Raw genomic sequence first — 10,992 nt, 5'->3', positions numbered from 1 at the left:
CAATTAGTCATGCCACCCACCCCTCCAAAACGTGGCACTTTTCCAGAACAAAATGCTTAGCTGGTTTAATATATTCCTCTCACCTAGATACCCTAAACAGTCACAATGCATCCTGTCACTGAGGCCGACACACACGTGTGTGTAGTTTACAGATTTTCCATTAAATTTGCCTGTATAGAAAATTATGTTTTTATGCTGTAGGCTGGGCCTGTGACTACTTGTGTGTAGTTTTTTGTATATCTGTAAAATGTGCTGTGAAAATACACGTGAAAACAATCAAACTGTGTTTATCCCAACTGTGTGTGAGTGTGTGTCATCTTATTTTAGATGCAGCATCAAACAAGCAAAAAGGTAAATTCAGAAGAATCAGAAGAAAAAGGCTCCTAAGCTACAAAGTCTGGAGCATTTTTATGTAAATGGAGTGTGCACAAGCTGAATCCACTTGTAAAAAGGGCTGAGTTATCATTGGCATACTTCATTATACAGTAGCAACTCTGCTTATATAAGGTCCCACCGCCTCCAGTTAGACCATTGCTGCTCTCTAGTGTTGAACATGAAAAGCTGCACAAAGGTCAAAAGGGACAAAGTCAGAAAAAGGCTTGATCATATTATAGCAGCAAGAATACACAACATTTAAGTTAATTAAACATAATCTTTATTGAGAATTAAATACAGCATAAGTTAAAGAAACAGCTGTTACAGTGAAGCAGAGCTGAGCAACCCTGTCACTGCTGCACATACAGAAAGAAAACATGTAAACATGTGTGATATGTGACAAATTAACCAATACAAGGCAGATCTTTACAGCTGTTTTAATGCATCGTTTGTTGCAGTGTGGCACTGGATGCTGGGGGGATTTATTTAATTTAACGCACCAAAACTATTTTGTACAAAATAAATTTGTACCATGTGGTAACAAAAATATATCATGGTAAAAAAAATGAAACTCAAACTACTACTATGATTGTCACAAAGGCCTCTATTTTGAACATGGTAAAGACATCCAGTGTGGAAACCTTCATCTGTTTTAGCCAGTGCTCCTAGATGAACAGGGATGTCCATATACATTAAAAAATAAAGTGCATCTGAAATATTTTTTGTAAAAAAAAAGCTTAAACATAACTCTTCAGTTCTTCATAACCCGTTGAAATATGCATATTTCTGATGAAAACCTGTGACAACAGAACTTAAAACACTGTTTTTACTATTACTAACTACAGAATGTGTGATGTTCATTGTATTCCAGGGTCCATTTTGTGGTTTGGTTGTGTTTTATCTTATCATTGAGGATCACTAAGCAAATTTAGAAGATGACAATAATGACAAACATCACATGGAGATATCTCTCTAAGAATGAGAGTTTGTTAGGTCAAAATGACAATTGTCTTATCAACTTAGATTTCAGACTATAAACATAGAACATGCGCTTTGAATGCCAATTTGAATGGAAAATAAAATCAAGTTTAGCAGTGAAAAAAAGAAGATAGTCCGTATGAATGGTTTAGATGTCTAAAGCTGAATTCAGATATTTTATAGCACCATTTAAAGCCTTTAAATTAAATTCAGATATTTTAACTGACAAGTGAAAACCAAATCAAAATGTTGTAGTATAGTTGAACTATTAAAGTCTCCACTGACACAAACATAGATAGACTTGAGTCCATTGCATTTTACATGAAGGTGTGACTTGCTCTGGCTCAACTGGAAACTCTTGTTCTCTCTGTACTGCATTATTATAACTATTGTTCGTGCTCTTTCTACCAATGGCTGGATGAGTCCAGACGAGGTCTCAAACTGTATCATGGTAAATGTAGGAATGCTAAGGAGGAGTAGATAGGGCGAGACTTAGAGGGATGTAGCAATAAGGAAAATAATTAACATTTCACCACAAAATAAGACCCAGAATTCACTGAACAGCACACACTGATGTATTGTGGGAGATGCTGTTCAGCATAAATGATGAAGTGTGATGCTTTTAACATAAGCAACCAGCAGATGGCAGATCCACATCCTTTACGCACAATGGTTGAAAGGTTGCAATTCAGACCATCCTTCACAGACTGAAAGAACCTACTACATCCAAGATGTCACATCACGATATATCTGGATCTGGAGAGAAAGCCGACAGAAATCAATCTGTTTTTAAGTAAGAAAGCATTTTCAGTCTTATATCAAATCTACTGCAGGTAAAAATACAAGTGACAGATTTAGAAATGAACACTGACGACAGAGAAACTGTCTCTCGCCTGTCCAAAAAGAACCCATCATCACACTGCAGCCCTCCCTTCTGGCTTTATGTCAGCCTACCAGGTGGGCATCATATCGGGGAACCACATGCGGCCCAGGTGCTTGGACACCTCGCTGTGGATCTGCTCCATGTTGTAGCTGCTGTCTGGGATCAACACCTCCTCCATGATTGACAGCTGAGTCAACCTGCCCCCGCACGTCTTTACAAACTCCACAAAGCCGCTGCAGGTCACCTCGCACTCGCCCAGCCCGATGGCAGTCAAGCTTTTGCAGCGTTCGGCGATGCGGATCAGCTCCTCGTCCAGGGGCTCCAGGCCGTTGGCGCACACCACCAGCTCCACCAGCCGGGGACAGTTCATCCCGATGCGTCCCAGCATCTCTTTGCTAACCGCCCGGCCAAAGTACAGGTGGGTGACGGGAGTCTCCTCGCAGAAGAAGGGCTCAAACTCATCCTCGTAGAGGTAGAAGTACATGACGATGTTGACCTTAGGCGAGTGTCTCACCAGAGCCTCCCAGCTGCTCCTTTTGATGGTGTGAAAGTGTGTCTGCCCGGGGTTTTCGCTCACCACGTCGATGCGCAGGTGCTCCAAGTGGACGTGTTTTTCAGAGGACAGGGCGAGCAGGAGCTCATCGCTCAGGAGATGATAGTTCAACGCCAGCTCCCTGAGTCCATGGCACTGGTCTGCAACACACAGGATACCTGAGGACAGAAAGAGACGTCAGAACATCTGAATGGGAGCAGATCCTTGAAAAAAGGACAAATAATCAGCTTGGCTCTAAGGATGTGCGATTTCGTTCAGTTGACTGAAATATCGATCATCTATTTAGTCACAAATCAGAATCAGAATCAGAAAGGTGTTTATTGCCAGGTGTAAGGGGTATACACGAGGAATTTTCTTTGGCTTTTTGGTGCGAGACAAACAGTATAATAACAAAGAATAGATAAAACGTTAGAATAAAATAAGAATAAAAATGTACAATTTACAAAATTATAATACAAACTGTGCGTTCCAATACCCATACTACCATACTATTTAGTATGCCAGAAAAATATTTAGTATGTCCCAATACATAGTATGTCAAATACAGTAGGCCAAAAATACCAGGATGTCCTACTACATCCAGTCGCATTTAGGAGTATGCAAGCATGCTTTACTGGCTATTCTGACCAACAATCCTCTGCACAGCAGATATATGAACACAAGGGTCAAAGTTCAAGGCGCAATGTTTTGACAAAGTAGTCTGTCCCAATTGTATGCATACTGCATGCAACAGTACGTACTTTGTAAGGGCAGCTGCAGTATGTATTAAAAGTAATAAGTATGCGATTTGTAATGCCAAAGTAAAGCAACATGGAGCATCCTGGTGGCCTACATTAGGGATTTAATACACTGACCTTGTGCTTGTACTTCAAGCCTGGCCAGCAGCAACACTTCATTCCCCCTTTCTCTCTCTTCTCATTTCTGGCCCACTCTCTACTGTTGCTGCTGACTAATAAAAGCAAAACAAGAAAATCCCCTTTTAAAAAAAATCCCAGTGACCTGCTGGGGAGACGTGAGGACAGCTGCTCATCTTCAGCAGCTTCAGGGTGTCGCTGTTGTTGGCGACCAGCACCTTCAGGGACGGGTCGTCCACTGGCGTATCATCAATCTTGATGGAGGACAGGGACTTGGAGTTGACAAACACCACTGTCAGTGCAGACACAAAGTGGGCCTGAGGAGGGACAAACAACGCTGATTAAACCAGAATGTCTGATAGCAGATAAATGAGCAGGATTTGTGCAGAATGATTACCGTCTTCAGATTGACGTGCAATCGACAGACATGATGTGGCTAATCCAGCTTTTTATAACAAACAGGGCAGCCGTGAAAGTGCTGAGATGTGTGTATGAAGCACAGGCAGTCTCTTACCTGAGACACATCCATGAAGCTGGGCCGTGCCGTGGAAATCAACCCCAGGGTCTTAATGGTACAGTTCACCAGCTGGGAGAGGATGTCACAGGCCGCCTCTGCAGATTCGGTGCAGCTATCCACCTGAATTACAAGCAGGGATTCAACATTTAGGTAAAACACACACACAAAAATGAGGAATGGAGAGACGGAGGTGCACTGTAAGAATAATCTCAGCCCTGGATGTGTTAAGCCCACTAATGCCAAGGCAGCCGATGCGTCACTATCAATTCTGCAGCAGGTGGTTTGGATTAAGAAGGCCACATATTGTTTTCGTGGCAGCTGTGTTGTGAAAATGGAGGTGGAGGTGAAAGGAGAGGAGAAATGGGTGACAGCAGGGAAGGGCTTTTACCTTGAAGCTGACATACTGCAGGTGCTGGGCATGCCTCTTGATGATCTGCTGAATGAGGTCAGGATGAGTGGAGCGCAGGTAAGACGTGGCCGGCTGATTAAGCTCGAACTCAAACCTCCTCCACAGATCGGGGGAGTGAAAGACGTCATTCCAGCAGCGGGAGACGGACGAGGCCCTGGCCCGGTCCACCAGGGACAGGTGCTGGAAGATCTGCAGGACGACATGGTGGGGCAGGTTACCCCAGTCCTCTGTTGAGGTCAGGGCAAAGCTGGACGTCCTCCGCTTCTGTCTTTTAGCCCTCTTGTCGTGGGAGGGGAAGAGCTGGCACTTTGACTTGAAACCTGTCCTTCCTCGCTTCATTCTGAAAGAAATCAGCACACACAGAGATCATGATATGTTCAAAGTTTAAATGCAAACAGTAAAATGATCCATGCACAGTGTGTACATCAGTATATTTGTTGGTTTTTGACCTGAGAGGCACAGTACACTCTCAGGTTTGTGGCTGAAACCAGGCAAAATTTTGTGAATTTCACCTAAAATAAGGTTAGTTTCTCTCTCCTTGTCTACATAAAAGATAGTAGTTATTTAATAACTAGACCTCTAGAAGTAAGTTACTCTTTCATCCAGCATATTATCACCGCTTGTCATTTCTGGCTTTAAGGATAAACATCTCCAACTCTTTGGAATCCTTGTTTTTAACCCCCATGTCTACTAGCAGTTAAATCTGAATCAGTATCATTACTGAAAATGGTTTGTTTTTAATATTTTACCAGATGTTTTAACACACTGGCAGGAATTGACTCTAATAAATCAATAATAATCTATAACAACTGTTTATTAAACAAACTGCTAATTCTATCAGACAATTTATACTTTAAAATCTACCACTAATTTCTGTGAAAATGCCAAGTGCACGTCTCATGTTCTTCTATCGTACACTGAGTTAAAAAAAAAACTACCGCTTATATCACCCAAGCTTGCATGCATGAACATGAAAACTGCCACTGCTGATATAACCTGCACTGAAGCCTCTATCAAATATGGTCTTCTGATGGATATTGAATAATAGCAAACTCACCTCATAAAAACTTGTCAAAACACTTGTGGACGAAGTGATGATGAAGCCTTTTTGCAAAGATTTTCCTGCAGTCTTGTTGAGGCAATCTTTCACTCAGTCCCAGTATAAAACTTATGTAATCTCTGTACGCATGCATGACCCACCAGTGTGAAATGTCACACTCACTAGGTTCATAACTGGGGACTCATATTTTTCCACAGCATTGCAGTCTTTATCTGAATGTGAGCTGATACTATTACATTTTAAATCATTATTGGCTCATGCTTATTTATAAAAGTCTTCTAAAAAAAGAGTATAATTTCTTTCTTTTTTTTATACTTTATTTTTTCCTTTTTTCAAGGCTGTTTTCATATATGCAATCCACTGTTTGTAATTACAACAGTCTATAAACCAACTTTTAGGTAGATGAGCTTACAGACAAACCCATCAAGTACACTAGAGAAAACAACCTCAACATTCAAAACCAAAACAAAACCAAGAAAAGAAATAACAATAATAATAATGACAAAAAGAAAGAGTAGAGTTAAAAAAATAATAATAATAATAATAATAAAAAATAAATAATCATAAAAAATTACGAGTATAATTGAAAGTATCTTCACTTCAGTAACCAGACCTGCTCTGCTGTGAGGCTTCAGCTACAGGTTTCAACAACCTGTAAAGTCTGTTTACAGCTGGTCCAGTCTATAAATAACAATTTACAACAAGTTTTGAAGCTTGATACTCTGGTGACTCTTCAGACAGCTCTTTAAGAGCATGATAGATGAACAGTAGGCTACTACTTATATTCAAACCTATTAATTGGACTGGACTGGACTGAACTCAATAGTATAAAGCACCACATGTGGCGCCAGCTAGACACATTTACAGAAATCTGGACGCTTTATGAGCATAACAGACCCATAATAATTTCAAACACAGAAAAATAAACACCAATAAAAACACGTGTTACTTACATGAATGTCTCACAAACAACACTTTGCTCTCGGACAGCGTCCACTGGAATCCATGGCTGGGGAGAACTGCAGAAATGCAGTGTGTTGCTGCAGCTTATATAGGACAGCAGCAGCAGCAGCAGCTCCCATAATAAGCTCTCCTCTCGGCTTTAGCGACAGCTTGACGGGCGCTGCCGAGCAGCAGAGACACGTGAGCTGAGCGGGGGACAAAACATGGATCTGCTCGGCTGCATCTCCAACCACAACACCCCCACCACCATGCATGCAGAGGTATATAGAGGGGATGTCTACCTGACCACAACACCCCCACCACCATGCATGCAAAGATATACTGTATAGAGGGGGATGTCTACATGCTCCTGTGCATCCTTATTAAAGAGAGGTTACATTTGCTTTGATTTATTTATGTACACTAGTGTGCGTGCATGTGTGTGTGTGTGTGTGACCTATGAGCAGCTAGAATAAGATAGCATACTATGTGCACGCGCACTTGGGAAGCAGGTCAGTGTGTGCGCGTGTGTGTGTGAGATGTAAAAATGGTCATTAATAATCAAAGATATTTGCAGAGTAAATAGGCCTACCATAATGTTTAATAAATGCTGAACACTACACGTTGTAGAGGGTGTTTTTATTGCAAAGTTACAAAATGCTCTGTCATACACTTTAATAATAAACTTTAATATATATAATAACTTTAATAATAAACTTTAATATATATAATATATATTTAAATAAACTTTTAATAATATCTATATATATAATATCTATCTAATCTAATATCTATCTATCTAAAAGTAAGCACAACTACAAGCCAAGTATACCTTTCTGTTGGGCCTGTAGGGCAATGATACTTCATTATACTTTCTTAAGTATCTCGATTAAAAGATTAAGTACAAGTAGGCCTATTAGCCAAGTATACTTAGACTTTTCTGTATACTTGTCAGTATAAGTCAAGTATACTTAGACTTTTCTGTATACTTGTCAGTATAAGTCAAGTATACTTAGACTTTTCTGTATACTTGTCAGTATAAGCCAAGTATACTTAGACTTTTCTGTATACTTGTCAGTATAAGCCAAGTAAACTAAGACTTTTCTGTATACTTGTCAGTATAAGTCAAGTATACTTAGACTTTTCTGTATACTTGTCAGTATAAGCCAAGTAAACTAAGACTTTTCTGTATACTTGTCAGTATGAGCCAAGTATACTTAGACTTTTCCGTATACTTGTCAGTAAAAAAGTTATTTCTATAAAACGGTCTCTATATCGTGACAGTAGTACATGAAACAGGTAACCTGAAAAAAACAGTGTCCTCCGGTGTTCTCCGGTGCTCCCAACGGCATCTGCAAGATTTCACAGATTGGAGGAAAACAAGCAGTAAGAGCTGATCTGAGGTCTGCTATCCATCTGCTGTCTATGAGAGCCGGCTGTCAATCACTCGCAAACTCCGACCAAACGTCAAACTAGGCAGCGCTGATCAAATATGAATCAATATTATGTTACTCTAATGCCTATTTCTTTCCTCAAATGTTTTCAGAATCATCTTGTAGTGCAGGGTTTAGCTGTAAAATGAAAAAGTTTGTGACGCCGCCACCGTTGTGAAACCTAGTGAAGGAACGGCAAGTACCGGTCCCACGACCGGAGCACAGCCAATAGGATTGCTCCCTCAATGAAATGACCTGTGATTGGTCAAAGTCTCCCGTCACAGGCTTGATTTTCTAAAGCCTGAAAACAGAGCCATGATGAGGTGCAGAAGTCCAAGTATCTCTCAGAGCACTTAAATTACAATATGCTGAAAGGTTATTATGGAATTTTTGCCCAATGATGCCAAAATATACTGCCTACTGCCACTTTAAGTATATCTTTGATAAGTACATAAAAAGTCAACTGAAAGTATACTCTCTTATTTCAAGTTTAAAAGATGTATACTAATAGCACACTTGAATAAACTTCTTCTTGGTAAGGGAAGTAGAAAGTGAAGTACGCCTGCAGTATGAATACAGTGAGCTTACATCCTTGGGGAAAACTGTAGGTTACTTGTGCTTTAACAGGCAGGATTTGTTATTGGTGCTTCTTCATGTTTGCATTTCCTTTTCCTGTAACTAATTAAAGCCAACACAAACACTGTTTGAGGCTATTGTTTGTGCGTCTATTGATGCTCGCATATGGTTTGTGTTGATGGATGTCTTTGTGTCCAGTAGATCCTGCACACTGACAAGGAGGATGGCTGGAGGAGTGAATCAGCCACTATACTTCATCATACAGGCTCATTGGGTTTTTGTAAGATATTGCATATATGTGCATGCATTTACTGTATGATCATTGTTTTGCATTCATAAGCACAATATAGCAGTAGTCTTTTGACAGCAGGTTCCCATAATGCAATTGCTCTCACTGTTAAATATTGGTAAATACTACTATATGATTATAGTATGAAAATGTACTTTTACAGACTTGGCAGCTCTGATGTTGTTTTTGTGTTTTCCATTTAGCATACTTGTGTGTGTGTGTGGCCATTTAACCCACCTTTACCATTTATTGTGACAAATGTTTCCCATATAGTTTGCCATTTATCATGTCACGATTACTACAAAATAAAACTCCCAGTTAGCAGATGGTGTTGTAAACACTGTTTCTCAGTATCATATAATCAATGATGCATGGTTGCATGGTGACAGAAAAAGCTTTTAGTATTTGGCATGCCATGATCAGGAATACAAAAGTGAAGCTGTTTGAAATCAGTTTGTGCAAGTCATTCTAGTTTCCCCTCTGCATCCTTAGACCTTCAAAAGCATGCAGCTGTGCCTCAAATATTAATATAACTGACTCAATGTTTTTTCCATAATATGTAGGCTACTGTTAAGAGGACGTGTTTATTGTTTATTTGGAACCCCATTAGTTGTTGCCATGGAAACAACTACCCCTCCTGGGAATCTCAATTAGGAGCTGACTCATACACCATTAAAATATCAAACACAGCAATTTATCATATTCTATTTCACATTTTAACAAGTGAACAGGTCATCCCACACAAACAAATCAGGAACCCTCTGACCAGTTCACACAATTCACTTCTTTCTTTAAATTTCCATCATAATTGGACCAGCAGCCACCCACAGAAAAAAGAAGGTGCAATTTTATTACCAGGGCAAATGTTTATGTCCCATGTAGTGGGGTCAGTCATGGTGACAAGGCACAAGTTTGCCCTGTGTTTAAAGCTCCCCCATGAGGACAACCAGTGTCATTGTTCAGTGCTGCCTGAAACACAGTCTGAAGTTATGTCAAGCCATGGGGTAACTATAGTTACCCCATGGCTTGACATAACTATATGAGATGTATCACTGTAGTGATGATGTATCACATTTCAGAGACACACTGTGGCCCGGATTGACCATACAGGGTGCATAGATGATTACAGAGTGACAATTATTACTGGTCAGACAAAACAAGGGAGAAAGGAGTCAAGGAGACAAGGAGGCTTAAAGGTGCAGCGGGTAGAAATGGAGCAAATATGATAAGAAAAAGTTATCTTTATAAAACAGTCACTATATCCTGAGAGTAGCGCATGAGACAATCTGAAAAAAATCATGTGCCTCTGTGTCCTCCGGTGTCCTCCAGTGCTCCTAATGGCATCTGCAAGGTTTCACAGACTGGAGGAAAACAACCAATCAGAGCCGAGCTGGAGCCTGCCGTCTCTGAGCAGCTGTCAAACCCTCGCGAACTCCGATCAAACAGTCAAACTAGGCAGCGCTGATCAAATATGAATCAATATTCTGTTACTATGATGCCTATTTCTCGCCCCAAATGTTTTCAGAAACATCTTGTAGTGCACTGTTTAGCTGTAAAATGAGAAATTTGTGACCATGTTGGGATCAGTTGAGGATATACCAAGCACCGCCCACCAGCTGTAGCACAGCCAATAGGAACGCTGAATTGGAACGCTCTCTCTCTCTGAAATGACCTGTGATTGGTCAAAGTGTTGTCACGGGCTACATTTTCTAAAGTCTGAAAACAGAGCCATGAGGAGGTGCAGAAGTCTTGTTTTCTCTCAGAACACTTGAATTACAATATGCTGAAAGGTTATTATGGAATTTTTGCCCGATGTTGCCAAAAATATACCGCCTACTGCCACTTTAAACCTGCAGTAGGCAGAACGTTTTTGGCATCATTGGGCAAAAATTCCATACTAACCTTTCAGCCTATTGTAATTCAAGTAAACAATATACGTGGCATCAATAGAAGCACAAACAATAGCCTCGAACAGTGTTTGTGTTGGCTTTAATTAGCTACAGGAAAAGGAAATGCAAACATGAAGAAGCACCAATAGTAAATCCTGCCTGTTAAAGCACAAGTAATACAGTTTTCCCCCAGGATTTAAGCTCACTGTATTCATACTGTAGGCCTACTTCACT

At 40.3% G+C, this 10,992-nt stretch overlaps 1 protein-coding gene across 1 annotated transcript; it reads right to left on the bottom strand.

The window, feature by feature from the left end:
- Positions 1 to 637: 637 nt before the first annotated feature.
- Positions 638 to 6,909, bottom strand: fbxl3l (F-box and leucine-rich repeat protein 3, like). Its single transcript, XM_037781189.1, has 5 exons — positions 6,583 to 6,909; positions 4,549 to 4,909; positions 4,158 to 4,280; positions 3,789 to 3,960; positions 638 to 2,947 (listed from the first exon to the last, which is right to left on the bottom strand). Exons 2-5 carry the CDS (start codon positions 4,906 to 4,908, stop codon positions 2,304 to 2,306), a joined length of 1,299 nt encoding a protein of 432 aa, XP_037637117.1. The 5' UTR covers position 4,909; positions 6,583 to 6,909; the 3' UTR covers positions 638 to 2,303.
- Positions 6,910 to 10,992: the final 4,083 nt, after the last annotated feature.

The sequence above is a fragment of the Sebastes umbrosus genome, chromosome 9 (assembly GCF_015220745.1).
Source record: "Sebastes umbrosus isolate fSebUmb1 chromosome 9, fSebUmb1.pri, whole genome shotgun sequence".
NCBI classification, from domain to species: domain Eukaryota; kingdom Metazoa; phylum Chordata; class Actinopteri; order Perciformes; family Sebastidae; genus Sebastes; species Sebastes umbrosus.
Note: the sequence above shows the minus strand (reverse complement) of the source record. Positions and strands in the feature narration are given on the sequence as shown.